General features: G+C 39.0%; 1 protein-coding gene across 5 annotated transcripts in view; it reads right to left on the reverse strand.

The window, feature by feature from the left end:
- Positions 1 to 643: 643 nt before the first annotated feature.
- The window catches only part of LOC115653269 (endoplasmic reticulum aminopeptidase 2-like), a 52,089-nt gene continuing 29,077 nt past the window's right edge, over positions 644 to 23,655 (reverse strand). For 4 of the 5 annotated variants that reach the window (XM_030566262.1, XM_030566260.1, XM_030566259.1 and 1 more), the window contains 14 exons: positions 21,713 to 21,867; positions 19,614 to 19,736; positions 19,400 to 19,531; positions 15,747 to 15,878; positions 13,616 to 13,684; positions 11,776 to 11,954; positions 11,593 to 11,672; positions 9,290 to 9,473; positions 7,589 to 7,745; positions 7,104 to 7,288; positions 6,155 to 6,319; positions 5,171 to 5,311; positions 3,475 to 3,556; positions 644 to 1,272 (listed from right to left, as the gene is read on the reverse strand). In XM_030566262.1, coding sequence (XP_030422122.1) covers positions 1,126 to 1,272; positions 3,475 to 3,556; positions 5,171 to 5,311; positions 6,155 to 6,319; positions 7,104 to 7,288; positions 7,589 to 7,745; positions 9,290 to 9,473; positions 11,593 to 11,672; positions 11,776 to 11,954; positions 13,616 to 13,684; positions 15,747 to 15,878; positions 19,400 to 19,531; positions 19,614 to 19,736; positions 21,713 to 21,867 — 1,931 coding nt within the window. In that variant the 3' untranslated portion in view covers positions 644 to 1,125. The remainder of the gene's footprint in view (positions 1,273 to 3,474; positions 3,557 to 5,170; positions 5,312 to 6,154; positions 6,320 to 7,103; positions 7,289 to 7,588; positions 7,746 to 9,289; positions 9,474 to 11,592; positions 11,673 to 11,775; positions 11,955 to 13,615; positions 13,685 to 15,746; positions 15,879 to 19,399; positions 19,532 to 19,613; positions 19,737 to 21,712; positions 21,868 to 23,655) is intronic. The other variant, XM_030566258.1, reaches the window with a different exon arrangement.

Raw genomic sequence — 23,655 nt, forward strand, 5'->3', positions numbered from 1 at the left:
GTTTACCTGAGGCTAGACACTCATATCTTATTTCCTTATTAACTCTTATGGATCTCCTGGTAAGGTCCCACCATTAGCTTAAGTGGACCCATTGTTCCGCATCTTAATGTTTCTCTTCCTGACAACTTTATTTCAGCATTCCTCATTCCTGCTTAAAGGAACATACAGCATTTCTTTAATCCATTCTACTTTTACAATCTAATTCATTCTACTTTCACAATGCCCCGGCTTGAAGGAAAGATGGCCAACCAAAAGTCTTCAAAAAGGGTACTAGATTTGTTTCCCTGAGGATGTCAAGCTTAATGTTGGATTTTTTGTTACAATTTGTTTCATGTCACAGTCTCCAATATTATCCAAACATACAGTAGTAATTTGTTTCAGTTTCTTAGCTAAAAATTTATCCCACACCTGTGAAATATTTTGATCTCTTAAAAAAAAATCCTTGATTTTGGATTTGCCTGAGACACATACAAGTTCTATGCTAGAGGAATCTAAAAAGGTAGAAATATGCTTATTGTGAGGCTTTTTTAAATTAAACTAAGTTGTTTTCCATCTATCATGACACTTACACAGCATTTTGTCTTTGACAGAAGTTGTTTTATGTTTCTTAAGCTGCCAAAGGCAAAACCTGGGGAAAGCTGCTTTTTTTAGGGAACAGAGGAAATCACTGACAAGACCAATAAGTAAGGCACACAGTGGCAGGGCTGGGTTCTATGCAGCTGTTAAGAAATTTAGTAGAAGGCCTAAGTTACATATGTATCCCACCCTGGAACTTCAAAGTTAATTTTACAAGGGTCTTGTGAAATCAAAAATGCACACACATGCACATACACACACTCTTCCAAGTCTATAGCTACAGTCCTTCAATTGGCTTAAACACTTAAATATCCATAAAGACAAACACAAAACCAATGTAAACATGGAAGTCCAAATTTCATTAAAATAAATTATCAGATGTCAGGAAGGTTTCATTAAATGAACTGCATAATTCAACAAGACTGATGTTCAGCAAAGTACTGTAGCAATTATGCACTTGTTCAGAAGAAAAAAATCTAGTTTGATTTTAAATGTGTTATTTTAAAGCATGGAGTAATACCACACTCTTTCATTTGATGTCAAGCAGCTTTACTTAAGATTCTCTAATATCCATTTTGTTAATGTAACTAAATTTCTCTCCAGCCATTTTATATTCTTCTCAATATTCTCCACGGCGATCTGGGGTGCTCTCAGCTCTGACACTTCCTCCTTTACAGATTCAAAAAACAACTTCACCTATAAAAGATATCAATTAAAAAGGTTGCGATCAGATTTGAAGAACATAATGACATTAGTGACAGTTTTTACTTATGAAAAAGCTCACTATTACCATTGTGACATCCTTAAGTGTGACAGCCCCCATCTTGGCCATCTTAGGGACTGAAGGGGCGACCTCCAAGGCTACAAGCCTGAGCTGCAACACCTTGGACTAAAGAATCAACACTTCCTAGCTAGGGCTGTAACAAATACATATATCTTCTGTGGATCTGGCACACGGGGAGACCAGTAACATACACTAACCAGTGGGTTACATAGGCACGTTACTTACAGAAAACTAAGTGATAAATCCCAGTCCCAGGAGTGTACAGCCTAAAAAAGAGCTCTAACATGATTCACTGTATAGTGTTACTACCCTGGACCATAACCTCAATTTACATTGTGTTTTCTCTTGAGACACACAGAACTTACTATTAACAAACACTACCATAATAAGCATTGTTAAGGACCAATGGATATTGGGTCCCCATTGTGCTAGGCACTGCACAAAGAGAGTAGCAGACAGCCCATGCCCCGAAAAGCTTAAAATCTAAATAGACGAGACAGGCACAGGGCAGAGTGAGGGTTACAACACACAAGCAGAGCGAACAATGTGATGGCAGCAAACTTCATGTTAATGACTTGATTTTTTGGGGTGGTGGATTTACATAGGAGGGTGTAAGCTAAATGGAAAGAAAAGGGAAGGGAAGTGAGGACAGGGTAGGAGACAAGAGGGTAAGAAGGGCAAGTATAGAGTGACGCTGAAGTGAAGGAGGAGGGAGACGATTGGAACAAACAGCCAATCAGTACAGGAGCAGAGGAAATGTAATAAAAGCTGTAGATAGGTCTCTGAATGTCCCAAGGTTCCTGCTCTGGCTACTTCTGTAGCTGGTCCTACTGGCTAGAGTCTCTGGCTGGTTCCTCTCTGCAGTGTTTGCCAAAGTCTATATTTTGGAGGGATGGGGAGTGGGGAAAGAGGCACCACCTGGGGCCTAGTGCCGAGCGTGGTGCTGAAGATCATGCCAAAAGCCAAGCCTCAGTACAGAACATAAAGAGCCACATTACACTGCTTGAACATTTCACATGACAGAAATCCACATTCAGGACCCAGCACTATTCCCATTGATTTCAAAGGTGCAGGATCAGGTCAAAATGAAAGTGGGATGTATAGTTCTAGACAAATTCTAAAACTATTTGCAGTGGTGTTCGAGATTATTCCTTCAGGGCCTAATCTTGCGAAGTGCCAAGCACCCGCAATTCCCACTGACTCACAAAACAAAACCTAACACTCAGAGATCGTTTTAGAGGGCATGGTATGGGGCAGGCCTTGGATTGTAATAAAATTTTATATAATTAAACACTAACATTTACACATTACAGTATATTTCATGGGCAGACTGGTGGGGTGGCTGAGCAGAAATAAAGCAGTTTTTATCAGCAGGTGTAAATGCCTGTAGCAGGGTGCTGCTGCAAAGGCACCTAATTAACCCCTGCTGCGCCAGCTGCAATGAGGGGAATAGATTGGGGCTGGGGAGAAGTCTGGTGCCTGGCCTCTAGAACTGGCTGTACCTGTGGGCCTGAAGGTTCACAGGCTATAAAGGCTGGCTGGCAGCTAGAAGAAGGGGGAATGGCCAGGGGAAGGTCAGTCTCCAGGCTGAGGGCAGACTCCCTGTAGGAGAGGAGACCGCAAGGCCTGTAAGCTCTGTAAATAGTATCATTGGTTGTGGGAACTTGTGTAAATAAAGCCACAGGTGCTGCATCAAGAGAAGCCTCTCTCTGCTTTATTGGGGCAGCAGAGGGCCTCAGGAAGAGGGGCAAGCGAAGGACCCGGTTACAATGCCATAATTTAAAAAATGATTTCAATAAGCAAAACAAGCCTAATAAGTTTACTCAACCTGGGGTTCACTCAATACTTGGGCACGCAGTCTTCTCTTCCCATGCGCCCTTCTTATAGCTCTTCCCCCAGCATCCACAGGGAAGCTGGAGCTAGCCCCTTATTGTGCTTGGGACCAAAAGTCCCCGGCCTCTGTCAGAGATGCAGTCTCATGAGGCTTTACACTAAGTAGAGCGTGCTGGTATGTAGTAAGAATTCAAAAACTCAAAATGCAGCAAGAAGGACAATGATTTAGGTAGCAATGAGAATGCAGATGACACCTGTTTTACTTTTGGCCTCAGACTAACCTCTTCCAGCTCTTGTTTTGAAGAAAACTGTGCTGTTGATCCAATTATAATCATTCTGATTGAGAAGGACCCCAGAGGAAATCTGAGGAAAAGAAGAGAAAATTACAGACCCTATAAATGTATCTCCACGTAAAATGTTAGTAGCAATAAATGTGATCTATAGCAATACATATGAATATCAGTTCAGGCTAGTGGCCTGTAAACATTACTCTTCATTGCCACATAAGAGACAGGTTCAATTTCTATTCTTGGTCTCTTGTGTCTATCAGGAGCTGGAAGTGCTGAATGCTTAGCCCCTGTGGGAGGATGTGCCTATTATTTCCAGTCTTTCCTGTAAATCCTCATTATAAGTTTCTGTGTTTCTGCTGTTAGGAGCTTTCCACAGTTTTCTCTCCAGGCCTTGGAGGGTAGCAGTACTGCTCTGCAGCTACCTCCTTAGCATCAGGGCTGGTCAAAAAGCTGCTGTGTCCCCACCTCCCATTCATCAGTGGAGAGGGATGGCAAGTGGACTCTCTCAGTCACACATCCAGAGCCCCCTCCCCATGCTCAACCTAGACCCAACCCCACCTGCACATTGGAATACGGAAACCACTACACAGCTACGCATGGAACATCTGGACAAGAGAGGTGTGAATAACAGATTTTGGTTTGCTGACCATTCAAATACATTTTTTAAAATTTGTTTTGGGTCAAACCAAAAGTTTTTTTGAACTTTTGGTGAATCAAAAAGTTGAAAAGAATTATTTGAGTTGCATTGGACTCAAAACAAAATACTTTATTTCAATTGTGAGACTTTTGGTGACATTTTAAAAAAATAAAATAAAAATTAAAGGACATTTCTGAACAAAAAGTTGTTTCAGACCAAAATATCCATTTTGTTTCACAGATGTCAAAACAAAAAGTTTCATTTTTTTCTAAAATTTTTTGTTTGGTTGGTATTTTTCCACGTCAAAACAATTCTGCAAAACCAACAAGAATTCGAAGTTTTGGTGTTGTCAAATCTCCTTTTTTCACCAAAAAAAAGTTTTGTCCAAAAAAAATTCTCCCCGCTCAAGGCTGAATCCAATGCACTCACTTGCATATTGTAACCACACCACCTCTGAAGAGGTTCTTTTTTATTCAGGACTCTCCAGCCAGTGGGAAGAAGAGGCAGGCGGACTGCCCTAAATGCCTGCTCTGTGGCTACAGTGTGCACTCACTGCCTCAATAGCTTATTTTAATTGTTCCCTCATACTTTCTGGAATAGTCTCTCTACAATACAGGATTAGAGCACAACTCTTCACCTCATGGTTCTCTGAGTTTACTATAGTTCTTCTCTACATAGTGTCAGTGATTCTGAGATTGAAAACTCAATTAAGAAGAGGAATTACAGATGCTTGCTCATATTTATTATAGAATTTTTCAAAATCAAAAAAAATTCAAAAGTTAAAGCTCAATATAACAGAGATAGTCAGCATTTATATAGCACTTTCCATTCAGAGATCTTAAAGCTCTGTGCAATGGTGGTTAAGTATTATCCTCCTTTTTCAGAGGGGAAACTGAGTCACAGGGCAGTGAAGTTCCTTGCCCAATGTAACACACTGAGTCAGCAGCAGAGCTGAGACTAGAATCTATAACTCTTGACTCTCAGTCCTATGGCCTAAACATGCCGTTTCCAATAAAAACAAATCAGTTTCTGTCAGTTACAAATACTAACTTTTCTAGTAGTTTGCTCCAATTTTTCTTTACAAATTTCCATGCAAGATGTTGTCCAGCTGGATTTGTGCTGACACTATAGATAACTGATGACAGGTCTTGAGTCTTGATAATATGTCCCTCCATTGCAAGCTCCAGCAACCTAAAGCATCAAAAAACATCCCCAGGAAACCAAGAAAAGGCTAGGTTAGATATTTATATATGGATACATGCTAGCAAGTTTTGAAAGATCAGGCCTCTAATGTGATTTCAGCCAGGATAAAAAAAAATGATGTATTTCTTGGTTACTTGCACTTACAGGAAATTGTTTGTGTAACTTCTCTTTTTCAGTTTTATCTCAAGCATTATGAAATGCTTCAAGGGCTCATAGCTACTTACTGGCTCTCTACAACCTGACACCACCTTTGAACATGTATTCTCTTGGACCAGTGGCTCAGAATAATAGACCAGATGAAGATTGATTCCTCCTGTTCATTCTCTTAACTGTCATATTATCATGATGGAGATCAGGTATATAGGGAGGTAAAAAAAGACATATATCCAGTTTGTGGCTTTTCATAAGGGATTCATTTAAGGACGAATGGCTATTATTATCTTCCTAAGAGATTTAGCGTATCATGAGTCCTCTATTGTTGTTTACAGTGGTGTTGTAGCTGTGTTGGTCCCAGGATATTAGAGAGATAAGGTGGGCAAGATAATATCTTTTAGTGGACCAGCTTCTTTTGGTGGAAACAAAATAAAATTTTGTCCCTTTCACTGACAGAAGTTGATTCAATAAAAAATTACCTCACCCACCTTTCCTCTCTGTCATGCTCAGAAATCGAGGTGTATACATAAAAAACAAGTAAAAACGTGTGTCAAGCAGCTACAACTTTCAGATGAGTAGGCTTTGTCTAGCTCATTTTGAGCTTCATGAGCACCAATTTAATGATACATTGAAAGAAGAGAATGTGAGTAAACAGTCACCCCATGTTACAGTTCCTACCTTGTTAGTTTTGCATCATCTTTGCAGCTTGCCAAAGCTGAACAGATCTTTCTCTGTTCAGCACCAGACATGGACACTTTATATCTTTCCAAAAGAAAATTCCAGCCATTAGCTGTTTTAGATCCAACAGAATACACAGTCTCCAGGACATCAGAAGGAATGTTACTAAATAATCAAGAATACAAGAAATAGAGTTTTATTGAGATTTGTGATATAGGGTTTTTAACGGCTGAATGAAAGTCAGTTAAATGGCTGAAAAAGCAGGCCCTGATCTTACAATGGACTATACTGACACAGACCCTTCTCCTCTATGGAGTACACTTGAAATCAGTGGAATTTTGCATGGATGCAGGGGTCTTCACTTGTAGATCTCAATGCAGGATCAGGGTCAGAGTGGGTCAAATTTTTTCAAAAGAGGGACTATACTTTCCTTTATGTTTGTACAGCAATTTGCACATTGTGAGTGGTACTAGAAACAGATAATAAATAAAATAATACTACTACTACTAATAATGATGATGAAGTGGGAAGAAAATATCAAACAGCTAAAGAGTACTTAGCCAGAAAGGGATTTTATGCTACTGCAACATAACGCCCTGGATGAGATGTCAACAATGGGGAACTGAGCCCAGAACCTCTGGATCTAAAACTGTGAGCTACTGCCTGCGCTAAGAAACTTTGGTCTGTTAGCTCAAAGGCAGTACAGACTCCTAGACCCATGTATGGTCCAGCCAGTAGACAGGCACAATGATTAAGCATGGGTTACATGACAATATGGTATATATAACACATTTACTCTAGAACATAAGATTTTCTGTTACTTTCATTTCAGGAAACAACAGTTTCCTATTTAGTTTACAATAAATTGCTTTTTCTCCAAATCTTATGTTGGCGAACAAACTAAAAGTACGGGAAAAAAAGAACATTAGGAAGAATACAAATTATTTACGTTAAATTTCCACTCGATTCCATCCACTTGCTGAAAAGCTCATTTGCCTTCTGGACACAGGGAGGATATTGCAGGTCACATGCAAGCTCGAGGAGGGCAGAACGTAGCATTCTATCAGAGATGGAGCCCTCATCACTCCAGGTCTGCCTGTCAATCACCAGCTTAAAATGTTGCAGGATGTACCTCTGCAAAGAGAACACGGCACAGTTCATTTACAAGCAATTAAATCTGCCATCCTGAGCATATTCCAAAGTTCTAATAAAAGCAGTAAACTCTGCATTAAGAGCAATGTTTCCATATTTCATAAGTGTATCAAAATATACATCGTTATATTAACAGGAAACAGCTGTTCTAATTACAAAGAAGGTGGTATCCATCTTTCAGCTCTTCAGTGTCACCAAGAAGTGTCATTAAAACAAATACAGATTAAAGTTAATGAACAAATAAATGCATAAAACTACATGGTTAGATTTTTAACAGTGAACCTTGAGGCTTTCTGTGACATCGGAAATATTTCTTCTCTCCATCATTCGATAGATCACTGCCAGGTAACCCAGGCCTTGCAAAAGTACTATGTTACTGGATTCATGTTGGAGATACTGCGTCAGATCAAGAGCTCTATCCAGTGATAGCTTTCCTGCACTGAGAAAGAGGTTGTTTGGAATAAGTTAATGTCTTTCTAATGATATATTAAGGGAAGGAAAGGAGTGGCAATGTTATTAATAGTATTTATTGCCTAAAGAGCAACACAGATGTACAGAGTGCTTTACAAACCACACACAGGTGTATTCCTGCCACAAGAACCTTAGGATCTAAGGGCTACATTGTGCTCATTGTAACTGTATGTGCTGGATCCTTGCCTACAGGCTGTTTACCTGGATGGAGCCAGGCATGGGGGGAGAGAGTGAGTAAATAGTGTTTGGACCCAGGAGAGGAGGGCACTGCCTTTCCAGCTGACTGGAAGAGTGGGGAGTATCTACACCCGTGCAACAGTGGAAACTGTCTTTCACATGGGTCGGGCTGGCAACACTCACCCTCCCACCCAGGGGATCTGAAAAGTACAGGGTTTCCTCATGACCCACTGTGGGAATTATGCTAGTTGCGCTATTTCCTTGGGGGCTGGGAAGGAATTTTTCCCTCACTGCCAGAATGGCAAGGTAGGAAAGGAATGGGCGGGGTTTTCTTTCCTTGCGGTGGGTCTGGCAGATGTCCAGTGCAGGTACTCGTTATGGAAGGACACAGTCATTGGATAAAGTGTACTGGAAAAGGATTTAAAAGAAAGCATCCCTTAAGGAAGTCAAGGAAGGGGAATTTGCAGCTCCTATGTATGATATGGTGAGGAGCAAACCACCCTTCTTTTCTAGCCCCCTTAATCCTCATACAAGGGGAACATGGCGGGTTCCTAGCAGCAAGATAGCTAGGACCAGGTTGGAAATTACGCAGGCGTGATTAAAGAAAGAAAGATGACCTGCACTGTACAATGTATTGCCAAGTACTCCCAGACGTTTTAAGTGATTAAAGTTGCGGCCTCATTTAACCACATCCATTGCCCCTTGCTCTTCTTCCACTGTGGTATGATTAGTGCTTATGCAAGGGCATAAAGAATGAATGTGCCAGAAGCCTCCCTCACCTTGCATATCCCGCCATTCTTTGTTGCAATCCCTGTGGGCAGAACAGCATGGGACTACCCCTTCAGGGCACCTACTGGGATGCAAATCACTTCAGGGAGGAGACAGAATCTCCTTGTACATCCCCATTCCCAATGTTCCTTTCAGGCCTCCTTTCTCCATTTTATATCAGCTAAATTAACGTCACCATGCATGACAGCCAAAGGGAAAGTCTTTTAGAAGGAGGTGGGAGACAGAAAAATTTTTTGCACAGATCTCACTTGAAAAAGAAGACAACAGAGCTGCTCTGTGTGGAGACATTCCCAACCTGTATATGTGTGCCTTGTTAAATATCTTACTATTTTGTGCAATCAAAAGCAAGGGTTCCGCTACATTAACAACAATCAGAGGGTGGGTGATAAAGGAATTTAACTTAGAAAAGACAAATCCATCCCAGAATATTCAACTTGCAGGGAGGGAGGGAGATTCTTAAAATATCTGGCCCTTCAGGTCATAGGCAAAGTCCTGACAGCTGCAAATTGTGCCATAAGAATTTTTTTTTAAAAGAACAATTATTACCTGACTAGCTGAAATGCATTGTGGATCAGGCTGGCTCGGTCCTTGTAGCTGAAGAGAGTGTGGTTCTGAGTCAACAGTTTAATGATTGTGTCCCATCCATTCCCTTCGTAGTGCACAATGTAATAGCCATTCATGTCTACATTGAATTTTACCCAATTGACGTCTTCTTCTAGTTCTATGGTATCTGAGAGCAGAAAAAGTTATTGAAACAGTTAAATATTCTTAGTGACATTCTCTGATGTGACCAAAAATACTTCCAGGATATCTAAACTTCAGAAAGGTGATCTGAAATCCATGGAAAGACTGCATGGTATTAATCCTCAAGCCTTTTTATTAATCAGAATTAATAAGTAACTGTCCAGATCATAAACATAGTTGAGCCAACTAAATCTTAAAGCCAGACATTTTTAGTGTACGGTCATAGGTTATGTTTCTTGTTTCATAAATGTTTTCTATAATTTAATAGCAAATTTTAGCCAATTAAGTCTCTATTCTTGGAAAACCAATGTAGAGTCTTGCATTTCACCATGAATTCAGATTCCTGTACTGCTAGAGAAGTTGCACTAGTTAACAAGTTTTCAGGTCCGGAATGCTTCGTTGATAGTAATTCATATGAAGAAATAAAGCAGAAAATAAAAATGTAGCTCTATGTTGATTAGTAAGTGGGACTGGTGGGAAATATTACACTTGGCTGGTTCTTCAATGTCTTTGATTATTCTAAGTGCCTGTGACAGAGTGTAGGGTGCAAGCAGGTGAGCCTGCACTCTGATATTAATTAGTTCCCCTAGAGAAAGCTGATGGGGTAATTAGTCAATCAGTCTGGCTGTTGGAGTCAATTACCCCAGGAGCCCAGGGTTGATAAGAAGAGGCATAATAAAGAAGTGCAAAGGTGAGAGGGAGAAACAGGATTAGCTGAGCTTAGCCACACAGAGATTCACAGTCAGGAGACCTCTATTCCCATTAGGCCTTTGTGGGAGGGCCAAAAGCTAGGTCAGCATTTTAAACAGAATGTTGTATAGGGATTCTTGTGAAAAGGGTGGAGGGAACTTAAAATAAAAGGACATAGTGAAGGCAGTTTCTGCAGGGAGAAGGCAGGAAAGGAGCCACACCTCAGGACAGTGCCAACTTGCAGCACTTCTCCAAAGTGAAGTATTTACAACATTTAAACTGAGCATATATCCGTAGTACCTAACCCTCATCTATTTAAAATGTACTAACTGATGTGCCTTTGGTAAAGGTGCAATCAAACCATCATACAAAGTGGCTTGTCCAGATTTCCAGCTCTTGCACAAAAGCCTGTGGGATGTGGCTCATGGGAGGTAAGTTTCTAAGAAATCCCCTCATGCATATTTCCCCATATCCTTACATGAGATGGTGAGATTTGTGGAATAGGTCACAGAATCTACTCCTAAAGTGGATTGGCTGGAAGTCAAGTTCACACTCATGGAAACCCTTACACTCTGCAGCCACTCTGGCACCCAATCCTGACCACTTGATTGGAGCCACAATATCAAGGACTTCAACTTTCAATCAGGCACTGTCCTTAAAGAGGAATTTCCATTGAGGAGATGGCACTACAGAAAAGATTTACCAGATCATCAAGATCTTGTATAACAGGACCTAGAAATTCTCACAAACCATACTATTGTGGTGGTAATTTTGTATCCTTGGGCACTTTTGATGTTTTAAAGTAACTGTAAGCACATTTGTTTTGAATTCTGTTTAGTAGATTAGAAGGTTTGAAAATTTTAAGATCTTCATTGTTGCTTTAAAGAAAAAATTCTAAAATGATGCTTGTTCTAAAATGGTGGCCACGAAGCAACCCTGCAGTTTTCCCAACTGATCTACCACAATTTTCAATTAACAAAACTGTAGGCAACCATCACAGTGCTCTCCACTTCCCTGTATTAATTCTTACACTGTGGGTTTTCTGTGCTCTGTGCCTCATTGCCTTCAACGGAAGTTCTGCTTCATTAAAGAATGGAGAACTCGGCAGTTTCATAGATACAGAGTAAATAATTATGACAAGACCTTTTCCGAAGGGAAAAATAAGTTTTAAAATGTCTAAGAGGGGCTTTACAGAAATGCACACACAATCACCTTTTTAATCTTCATATTAAAGATCTTCTAGCAATGTGAAAATGCAAGCAACTGCTATTAACAAGGATCCACTCTCCAGGAAGGTCCTGTATTTGTAACTATGCTGGGATCAGCGATATTTTTTTAAAATGAGAATTAAGGGACTACAGTATTAGCAGGTATGTCTACAACACAAAACAGGACATTGACAAGTCAATCTATACCTGAGTGGTTCTTCAGTAAATGTCTTCCAATACTTTTGGAGTGGCTTGTGATGTATGTCAAGGGAACATGCCAGAGGAAGCTAAAAAGGAGAAGAGAACAGTAAAATGACACCAAAATGTCAATAGGAGTTCAAATATGTAAATCAAATTCTACAAGCATCATCAGCATGTGCCTGCACTTACCCAATCTGCATTGAGGCCCACTGAGGATCATGTGGGAAAATGCCTTTCAAGAAGCGTTCTTGTCTTATTTTAATTCTTTTATGATTTTGTTTTACAGTAATCAGTGGAATTCCTTTCTGGAGTGTCCATGTGTTCATTATCTCCGCGATATCAAAGTGTTCATCAACATAATAGCTATGCTGAAAAAAGTGCAAAACAGAAAGTTATTTACCCCAACATTACCTGTCACTTTTCAGAGTAGTATCTGATAATATCTGAAGTCAAAAAAGATCTTAGTCATTTGTTTTAAAGTTACAGGCACATCCACAAAATATCTTAAGGAAAAAAAGACAAATATTTTAGCAGTCTTCAGGAAAATATGTATTTGATTTCAAGATAAATACAGTGAGACTGATTCTCCTCTCTGTTACACAGGTGTACATAAGGAGTGACTCTCTTAATCTAAAACCAGTGTAAGCAAGGGGTTCGCTCATTGCATCCTTATCACGAAGCTCTTTGATGGCCCATTGAAAAGGCAGAACAAATGTCTCTACCCAAAAAGCAATTGTACTAGAGATCAACCTGGGATAGACTGGGTCTCCAATGCTGCCAAGATGACAACTGGTTCTGTAGGCACAACAGAACAGTGCTAGGTCAGGTTGAACACTCTGTTCTTCTAATTATACCCAAGCTTTATGCCTAACAGTGGAACAGCTGTTGGACCAGGTTCATCAGTACACTTCATTTGCATTGTACCGCAAAGGTGATGCAAAACAGCTGTAAACCTGAATTAATTGGTCAAAGGAGTAGAGTAGCCATAATGTATCAGTGAATCTGATCTAATACATGTTAAAAACTGAGAGCCACATCGTCCTCCCTTCAGCGCTGGTGGCCCAGAGCCCGCTGCAGGTGTCACTAAGTTTCACGTGAATCTTGAAGAGGGACACCCCGACTTCTATAGCAGGTGCACTGCACTTATGTGGCTGCCCAATGACATCCCCTGCTCAAAGGCAGATTTGCTCCATCAGGGATGATGTTGGGGACACACCAAGAATGCAACGTCGACTCTTGATTTGAGCAAAGATGTGCTTCACCCACTCACAAGAAAAACTGGAGTGAAAAGGTACAAACAGCAAGTCCCCTGTACTCATACCCAAAGGTAACTGACTAAGTCAAGATAAATCTTAAAAAAATACTCTAAATAAAAATGGTGAAAAGTATATTAGAATTTATTTATTTATTTGCACTTGTAATCATCTGAAATTCTATCAGTAACACAAGTGAGGGCACTTTTTTCACATGTGCGTGCACACACACACATGCACTCTGATCTGATAGTTTCTTTTTAAGTGGTTGATATTTTCTAGCCTGCTTTCACAAGTGACCACAGCCATGTCAGGCTGTGTAATGATGTTCTATTACACTCACATTCCAAAGCCCTGGCTAAAGTCATTTGATGTGATGATATTTGACAGTGGAGCTCAGTGGGTCCTTTTAAATTGATTAGAAAGCCTTGTTTCCCTTCTGCAGTCTCATCCTTGTCTTTATTTCTTTGCCACTGCTGTTTTCTTTTTTTCCCTGACAAATTTAAGTATCTACAGTTGTTTATTTAATCAATTTTTTTCCCCCCCAGAGATTGCCTGATGAAACACATATCCCATTTTTATAAGGAATACAGGTGAAAAGCAGATATACAATCTTACTCCATCCAACTTCAGCACAACCACAATGTCAGTGAAGCAGACGCGGAAGAATCTGCTCAATAGATATCTACATTAAGAGTTAAATTACAAGGATGCAACTGATTATTAGACTAGTGCAGAAAGAACTAAAGAGAAAGCAGATAGCAATATGTACTCACTGCATTCTTAGCCACCTGACTTTTGCTGTAACAAAATTTACCAGAAGTAAAGTCCTCTTCTGAACATGTCTGTAAAAATACACATTTTCAAAACAGGATTAGCAAGTCATACTGAAAATACCATTTACTACAGTCCCGATTTTCTTATTTCAATGTTAGCAATTGTTATCCAGCAAGAGAAAAATCTCAGCCAGTTACCAACACTTAAAAGTCATTTATCCCAGAAGAAACATTCTAAAGCCTTTAGTAATACTTTGAGTCAAATTATCAAAACCTTCTGGTGAAATTGCCCCTGAAAAACATGAAATATGTCTCTCAAGTCATTTTCTGGTACAATCTGTCACATCCAGAATTTGCCCTTTGTACAACTGCTGTTTACATCGGTAAATCACTCTTTAAACTTGGTCCCACTCAAGTATTCACCCAACCACCAGCAACAGTCCCACCTGTGCAATTTTGATTTCTTTGATCTCTTGCCTAGAACTTTAGACATTATAACTCAGTGTTCAGACTGCCAATTTCCAGATGCCTAGTCCTGATGTTAAGTAGCAGGCTGTCTCCAATAGATTTTTATGACTAAAGCTCCTTGATGTGAATAAACTTGACTTTGCTCTTAATCATGTCTTTTAAAAAAATGTTTAGAAGATACTGACTTGGTTTTTGGTTGTAATATTTACAGACTTCACATATTTTATAGTAGACTATAACCAGTTTGCTGCTTCTTTTTTTAGATATGACCTGGTATGTTGTACAGCCCCTCAGGGTTCTCATTGGACACAGTGTTCTTCTGTTTGTACTGCACATGCCCTCACTTGTTTTCTACTTTACATTAAGTGACTCACTGCTTGGCTAATAATACTCAACTCTATTATATCTGAGATGCTGACTTTTCCTGGTTTGTATGAATGTTGTTAGGTTGCAGAATGGAATATTAGGTAATTTTTTTTTTCCTTGAACTGTGTATATCCAATAGATGATGCTTCATTGTTGGGTAACCTTGTCTATGGGTTTGACTCCAGCCAAATACTTTGTTCGATGCACTTCCCATTAATGAGTAGACAGTAAGAAAGCTGGGTTTTCACTGTGAAGTTGAGAGAACAAATAGATCCACAACATTGTACATGTAACCATGCAAACAGAAGCATTGGGAATAAAAAACTTCATTAAAGTCAACAGAATTATACCAGGGATTGATCTGGCCACTGGTCTAGATCCTTATCTAGTGAATATGGGCATAGCCCCACTGGATTTGATGAAGCTATGTTCATTTACAGCAGTTGAAGAACAGGCCCATTATCTTTTTGTCATTGGAAAAAGTGTACAAGGTATTACCTTCATTCTATCAAATGTATTATTATGCTAAGGTTGTTATTATCTTTGAGACCTAAAGACTGGACTAATGCAATGCTTTGTCTTATGATCATTCCAACAAAGTCGCATCATAAACTCAGCCGATGAACTGCCCTGAAGTAATCGTTTGTACCCATTGCTAATTCCTCCACATTTGAAATCATTCCTTGCACAATAGTAGTTAACTACTGTATCAAATGATGTATTGAGTGTATTATTGCTCTACTGGTCTTTAGGGCATCACCTCAACTCAGCTGAATCTATTTAATGAATTTTTTTGCTCCTAATGTTATAGTTCACATCGGTACATATACAGTGAAGTGTGTCTATTTGTTCTCCCAACTCCACACTTATAGCCTAATCCCTCAAGGCACTGACTTTGATAGGAATTAGTCACAATCAATATGCCCTTCCATTCCACAGCTCTCTACTCCCTGCGTTTCTGCCAACGTGCCTCTCAAATTTTAAATCTATTTGTATTTTGTAAACATTTTCTCTAAGTCTCTTAAAGATTTAAAAAGCCCAGTTATAATGGCTGACTTTCTGAACAGCTTCACATTGAGACAGAGTGCAAGAAAGTCACTGGGCTGTGAAATTCACTCCAATGCACAAAGACAGCACAAGAGCTACACATCATCTGTGTCCTCAAAACAAGGCTTAAATGGTATTTAAACTGCACGTAGACCTTGTGCTAGCTGTCTGTATGGGGGTAAGTTTCACCCAAGATGCATATGTATAGGAGTGTGCTTAATGTTAGCGAAAATAAAAAAAGGGAACTTACATTAGCCAAGCTGGTCCAGAGATCATTATTCTTTGCATTACTATAACTGTGTTTTTTTAAGTAATGAATTATTCCATTCTGGAACACCTCTTCAGTCAGAAAGTTCCGCAGCATGTGCAGAATGCAAGCCCCCTGCAGATTATTTGACACAATTGAATCAGCATATAAATTCCAGCTGTCTTGAAATACCTATAACTATGTTATACAACAATGCAAAATTGTTAACACATGGAGAATTTTGAGAACATAAGAGGTGAAAAGTCACATAAATGTGCACCAAGATGAAAGGCCACAAGTTATTTCAAGATGATGGCTGCCAACTGTAACTAAAGCACAGAGGGTGCAATGAGAATAAGAGCTGTAGAAAGCCCCAAACACGACAGAAGCACTGTGGTTCTGATGTGTGGAAAGACAGCTAAAGAGAAGGTATGCAAGGAGGATGCTCCATCACCTTTGTATGAAAGAAATGGACTTGGCACTAGATCCTCTGAACCCAGTGTTTAGGGGAGGTTTTGTGGCAGGTGAGAAACGAGGTGCAAACTTGATCAGTGGATCTGTATTTAGGTGGATCTAGTGACCACAAACCCACATGCAGCAGGTGCATAAGGGACGGTGACCATTATTCTAACCCAGATGCTAAAGTAAGTAGCTACAGATCTGCCCTTGCCTCACCCATGGGCTTGAAAGGTGGATTTTGTCCTTCCTCAGCTCCCATGTAGCTCCCTGCTGAAAATAATTTCCCCTCAGGGTTAAATTTATGCCCCATTCATGGACTTCACTGGGATTGGATGGAGTGTAAATCAGCACAGAATGTGACTCCCGAAGTAATATCTCACTGGACTTAGTCTCTCTGGCCAATAAAGTGGCATGAGTTGTGACCTCCGATAAAATTATGCATCCTGCCTGAAATAAAATGCTTTTGGTGATCAGTCAAAAGGAGTTTAACTAGAGTCAGAAAAAAAGGAGAAAGGCAAACCTGATGAAAGGCTGAGCAACAATCTAAGCAGAGATGTCAGTCAGCATAAAAATAAATACACTTGCCAATTCAAAATTATACTTAACAAAATTCTGAAAGAGCACAACGCTGACAAGCCAGCAAGTCAGAGCCACAGGCCAATTCACTTGTGTGTGAATATCAAAGAAATGCTACGTGCACCAACTCACTCAAATGTTAAAAGGAAATGTGAATGATATTGTCTTCACTTATCTGTAACCTGTTGAATGCTACTGCATTATATATATTCCTGTACTTAATTAACCCTAGATCAAAAGTGTGTGTTAATATTAAGAAGAGAATTTACTTAATGGAAACTAATGAAGGGTTGTTTCGGGCTTTCACATTGTATTTATATTATATCTACCCATCACACAAAATTGGAGCCTTGTAAATTGTAAAAGATTGGTAACTTCAAAGCATGGGTTGTTGTGTTAGACAGTGGAAATTCACAGATTCTGTTTGCATTTAATCAACAAAGGAAGAGCCCATGCAGTGAATGAATACGCCTGCCAGACTGCCTTCCATGGAAAGACACTATAAGAATGGATCCAGGGATCGATTCTGTAGCTCTGAACTGTTTTGGATTCTAACAAGGTGAAATACTGAACAAGTGGGCAGAGATCTCCAGAATTACTCTGGGTAACCCTGAGGAACTTTTGGAAACCTGGCAGATTACTACAACTGTTATCATTTTGGATTTACAAACTTTGACTCACCTGTTAATGTATTTTACCTACTTTAACCTCTCAATAATGCTAATTTCTTTTTCTTAGCTAATAAACCTTTAGTTAGTTTACTAGATAAAATAGCTGCCAGTGTTGTTTTTGGGGTAAAATCGAGAGTATCCATTGACCTGGGGTAGATGACTGATCCTTTGGGTTTGGGAGTAACCTAATGTGAGGTGATTTTTGGTTTTAATAACCCTTCATCACAAAGTCTAGTTTGTCTGGGTGGCAAGATGCACTGGAGAGCCTAAAGAGACTGTTTGTGACTCCTTGGTGAGTTTAGTACAGTAATCCAGGAGTGCACATTTGTTACTGGCTTGGTGAAATCTAATTACAGACTATGCTGCCAGTTTGGGGTGTCTGCCCTGTTTTCTGACAGTCTGACCTGAACCTCACACTCATAGCTGTGAGCTACCTCAGACAAAGTGATAGAGAGATTTTGTTCTTTAATGTAAAAGAAATCTAACAATGTAACAGGACGTTACAGAATTCAAGCTGAAATTTGATCTTCAAGCTTCCTATTTTGCCTTCACTTTACCCAAATGTATTCCCTTCTGGCCCCCAATGTTTAAAATATTTTATGGTGATCTTTACAGACAGACAGCAGGAAATGTCCTTCATTAAGATACTGTTGGGAAGTGTAACAGGGTACGCTGAGCCAGGAGCTGACTCAGCACCCTGTCACTGAAATCCTTGTCAGTATAGGTTAATTGGGAACTAACCACAAGATCTATTAACTGAGTAGAACTCTAGGGCTAATTTGAGGGGGAAGCAGCTCCAGCTGTGGGGAACATATAGATTGAGAGGAAGGAAGCCCAGAGGGGAGAGCTGAGAGTCCAAAGGAAGACAGAAGTGAGCAGGACTGACTGACTGCTGCTAGCTCTGTTTCCTTCCCCAGGAGCAAGTTGGGGAGCTGGCTGGAGGAGTGTAAATATATGTAAATAGCACTACAGGTGGTGGCCTGCTGTGGTGTGGTCAAGGCCTGAAAGGACTCACAAGGGGACTACCCCTTGACAGGAAGACATTAACTATATAATCTTGTAAATTGTTCAAACAGCTATCCCCTGTAAGGTTACTATTTTATTAGCTAATTATTTCAGTTTCTTTCACAGTAGACGGTTCATAAATTATAACCATTTAGAATAATTTGGCCAAGCATATAACTGTATTATGACAACTAAATGCAGACCAACTATAACACTCTGGTGTGAGAAAATGATAGATTTTAGAGCATTTGGAACCAAAATGTCACCACTCATTTTTTCCCCTTAGCATCAGCACCTTTTCTCTCCAAGCTGTAATTTAAACATAGACAATGAGATTAAACAAACAAAGTACTTTAGTTATTTTGACTATTATAAGAAGATTTAATTAAGAATTTATAGAACAGATGAGAAACTACAGATGGAAATTCCATATTCACTAAGAGAAATGGAGAGACATGCTGAATTCTCTCTCTCTATAAACTTTAGGGCACAATCCTGCAATGCGCAACTCTCTTTGAATTACAAAGTGCTCCATACCCCAGTTACTAGTGGAGTCAATGGGAGCTAAAGGCAAGATTGAATCTTTATGGCTCAGTCCTTTACTCACCAAAGTGAACAGACATTTTGATATTTGTTACAATGGAATAATACCAGACTATTAAAGTGCTTAAGTCAAAAAATTAATAAGGGTATGATCTTGCAAGGTGCTGCCATTCTTCTGGTGTCAGTGGACGGTGAGGGTGCTTAGCATCATTCTGGAGGGCTCTACACGATTTAGTTTAATACTAAATCCTGCCCCTCCCCCACACGTTTTGTTCTTTTATAAAGGCAAGTTGTTAATATTATTTCAATGTCAAGTTTCCTGTCTATACTGCCTGTAATGTTATAAACCAGTCATACAACTCAAAACAATTGCCATTACATATGAATATGAAGCAGATTTACCTTGTCATATGACACAGTATCAAACATTTCCTTGATCTGTGTTGGGTTTTCTGCTTTTGAAGATATGGGGCGAGATGAGTTCATAGAGTCTCTTCCCATTGCGGCAAAGCAGGTACCTAACAAATAATCATTCTGGAAGAGTAAAAAGATGGTAATTGTGTAGTCACTTCAGGAAAACCATCTTGAATTATAAATGAAGCAGGCAACAATTTACCCTACATACTACTTGCAACTCTGGGTATGTGGCATCAACAGATATAAATTCCATGTATCGAGCAAACCCTTCATTCAGCCAGATGTCATTCCACCATTCCATGGTAACAAGATTACCGAACCACTAAAAATAGATTAAAATATATTTTCAGAAACAGATAAAGAAGATATAAAGGAATTAAGACAAATGGTTCATCAAGAAATAAAATGTTCATTAATGGCTACCAGACAGAGAAGAAGGATAAAGAACTTTTTCCAACTAAATCAATAATATTACTTTGGACAGTGAGTGTTTTAAAAGATGGAGGTATGTCTGATTTCCAATTAATAGTGAAGCATCTCTTCTCAGGTCACAAAAAGTTGATAAGTACATTAATAATAAATCTATTGACAAGGCCAAATTCTGGCAAGTGCTGTGCCATCATGTCCAGTATCCCAACCCTAGTCTTCCTCTGGGACAGGATCTGGAATTGGGCCATTTCTTATTACCTAAAACAATGATCCTACCACTCAGGAAATCACTTGGCATTCAGAAAGCTATGCCATCAGTTAGCAGCAAAGGTCATTCTCTAACATATGGCAATAAAATGGATGAGTGCAGTGTTCACCATTACTGTGTGTTGTTCATTTATCACATCAAATTCTTAATCATCAATTTATTTTTATTTAAATAAATAAGGAGGGTATATTGAAGATGGTATACTATTAGGAAAGCCATTACAGGATGATTACTTGAATCTTTTTTTGAACATAAATGAATGTCGCCAGCATTCATCTTTAGAATGTTTCACTGGTTTTTATAAAAAAGTGTTCATTAAGGCTAAGCCCTGCTTGCCTTACTAGCATGGAGTAGTTTGTTTAAAGCCAGTGGGACCATTCTCAGGACTCAGGTGAGTAAGATTTGACCCAGAGTTTAGAAATACAGTAAATAAGATATTTAGTAAAGTAGCTTATGAGATATATAGATATTTTCAATATGCTAGCTCAAACAAATAGTTAATTTCTATATCTGCTATAGAAATTAACAATTGGAAATCTACATTAGTCCTTAATAAATCAAAACCAGACTAATTTATGAATGAATAGAAAATCAGTTTTTAATGTCAATGCTTTACCATACTGTCATCAGTTAATCTGAAGCCTCTTGATAAATCATGGTATTAATTCCTTAAAATGCAGTTCTACTTTGCAAAGTATTAAAAAATGGGAACTTCTTACTCAATATACATTATTCCTTGTGTTCAGAATCATAGTTGTTTACTAAAGTGGCAAATATTAGGGTTTACAACAACTTTTGACACTATATTGCAGAGCCAATATTGCAGAGCCAATATAGCTAAGAACTGGATTCTCTTCACTGATATACATTATCATTTCAGAAAGGGAAAATGTCTATGTGTTTATATAACAACCTGATGATTCAAGAGATCTAGTTTCAATTCCCAGCTCTGAGACTGACTGTTTATGTGATCTTGGCCAAGCAACTTTAAGCACCGAGCATCCAAATTTCACAATAAACTTCAAACAGAGTGAGAGTGCTGAGTGCTTCTGGAAGTCAGGCACTTAGCTTCTGTGTACCTCTGTTCCCCACTTATTAAGAGAAAAAAGAAGCTATAAAACTTCCCCTATCTTATAAGGGTTGTGTGTGAATAGTTTATTAATGTTTATAAAATGCCTAGATGCTTTAATGATGAGGGCCATTTTAAGTAGACAGAATTTTTAACTAAAGCCATTTACACTTAGCAAACCTTCTGAAAGCAGCAGAATTTCACTGTTTAACTAAGGGCATAATCTGGCCTAAGGTACCTTTATTAATGGTGATGATGAACAAAAAGAAAGAAACCAGTTTAACACTCAGATCTTAGGGTGAGTTTGCAGAGCTGGTAATTAGAAAAAGACATGTTTTCCCATCTAAAATGAGCACTTTTATGACTGACACACTAGATACAATGTACATGGAATCCATAATGCCGTTTTTACAGAGTCAATTTTCAGAGCAGAAATACTTAAAAATAAAAATGCTGTTTTGATTAATATTTATAATACATATCCTTCCATGTCCTGATGGACATGCACAACAGACTATCCAAACTAGACTACCTGATGAGCAAGTTCATGTCCTATCACCATGGTAACCCAAAGTTTGTCAGAAGCTGAAGAAGTCTCAGGATCATAAAGCAGAGAAGTCTCTCTGTATGTGGTCAGGCCCCAGTTCTCCATGGCTCCTGATTGAAAGTCAGGGACAGCAACAAGATCTGAAAAGCAATTGAACTTAATATACATTGATATGTGGGACATTTGAATCAGTGCTCAAGTCTAGTAGAGGAAATACTAAATGAAAATGTCTCCACTATTGGTTTGATTCAGGTCCCGTTGACGTCTATGGGAGTTGATCAGGCTATATGTGAATAGGTAACATAATAACCACATACTTAAATCTCTTCCAGCTACCAGAAATGCTTTGATGGTCTATAGCTTTCAATAGCTACAGGAACTAACTTTCACATACAGAGGAAGTACCTCTTTACAGTGCCTCCTGCCACCAAAAAATGATCAAAAGTGAAGTATCTTCCTGGTATTGTATAATTTCTTTAATGTTATCCAAGAATAAACACTGCCAAGAGAAGCAAGACTTGCTCAAAGAGACTATTCTGTAATTGTTAATCTTTCCAAGAGCATGAGAAAGAGAATTTGGCCACTGTAAAGTAACTACTTCTATTTATCACTTTTTTAAAAAATGGATTCCCTAATTTATCAAACCAAATATCTAGATTAATAATTAGACAAAGCATCCTCAACTACCCCCCCAAGGATCCTCATAATTGTTTAGCCCTAAGAATACCATTAGCAATCACTTCCCACATTTATGTATCTCTGGTTCAGATATATAAATAAATAAAATAAATACATATACAAAAGCTAGGAAATTTTGTAACTAACAGGATGCAGGTTATGTCACTGCGCGAATATTTTACTTTTGCTGTATGCCTTCCTTCATTTTTCTGTATGTTTATTTCGATTGCAAGATCTTCACGGCAGGGATCTCATTTTCATGCTTTTTAAGCAAAGCACTTATACATGCTATATGTGACATAACACACTTATGTATTCACACCCTACTCACTATTGTAATAATCTCTGTACACATGCCTTGTAAGGTACCATTTGGAAACTGATAATTTGGTGGTCAGTATGGTCCTGATAAAATGTGTGGCGACATTGTCTGTGAAGTTATGAGATTCTCCTATATGATGATATTAACATGTTCCAAACCTGACAGCCCTGCCCAAACTTAAGTTGGCAAACATGTTTGTTCTAAACAAAGGTATGCGTGCTCTGCTTGTATACTGCTTAAATGCAAGTTAGAATCATCAAATAGGAAGGGAAGACAAAGTTCATACAGGTGAAAAAACAGCAGGGAATATTTTTCCACATATACTTTTTGGCTCCTGGTTCTCAGCTGGAAACGTTTTTAAGTGAGGAACTGAAACTATAAAAAGGAGGAACAAATACTCGAAGGCACCTCTCTCTCTTTCACTGCCTAATGCATTCACTGTACTTGAAGAGACAAAAGAAGCAGGTGCTGGACTCTGGGGGAGGGGTCGTGACCTACAGAAGTTGGTCAGCAAGGCTGCTGAGAGTAGGTGGTGAGAAAATTTTGCTTTGAATATAATTTGTTAAGTTAGGCATTAATAAACATTCTATCTTTATTTTTCTCGTAACCATGTCTGACTTTTATGTCTCATTACTTGTATACACTTAAAATCTCTCTCTTTGTAGCTAATACACTTGCTTTATTGTTTTATCTGATCCAGGGTGTTCAAGCTGACATGTCTGAGTAGCTCCATTTGGGACAACAAGTTGTGCACATATTACTTCCTTAAAGGAATAATGGACTCAGTATATTTGCACTGTCCAGGAGAGGGCTGGGAAGTATGGGATATATGTCCCTGGGGGGGAAACCAAGATTGGGATTGTATTGGGTTCACCCTGTGGTAAACTAAGGTTGGTAATAGCCAAGGTGTGTCTGGCTGGCTGTAGCA

The sequence above is a fragment of the Gopherus evgoodei genome, chromosome 6, assembly GCF_007399415.2.
Source record: "Gopherus evgoodei ecotype Sinaloan lineage chromosome 6, rGopEvg1_v1.p, whole genome shotgun sequence".
Classification (NCBI taxonomy): Eukaryota; Metazoa; Chordata; order Testudines; family Testudinidae; genus Gopherus; species Gopherus evgoodei.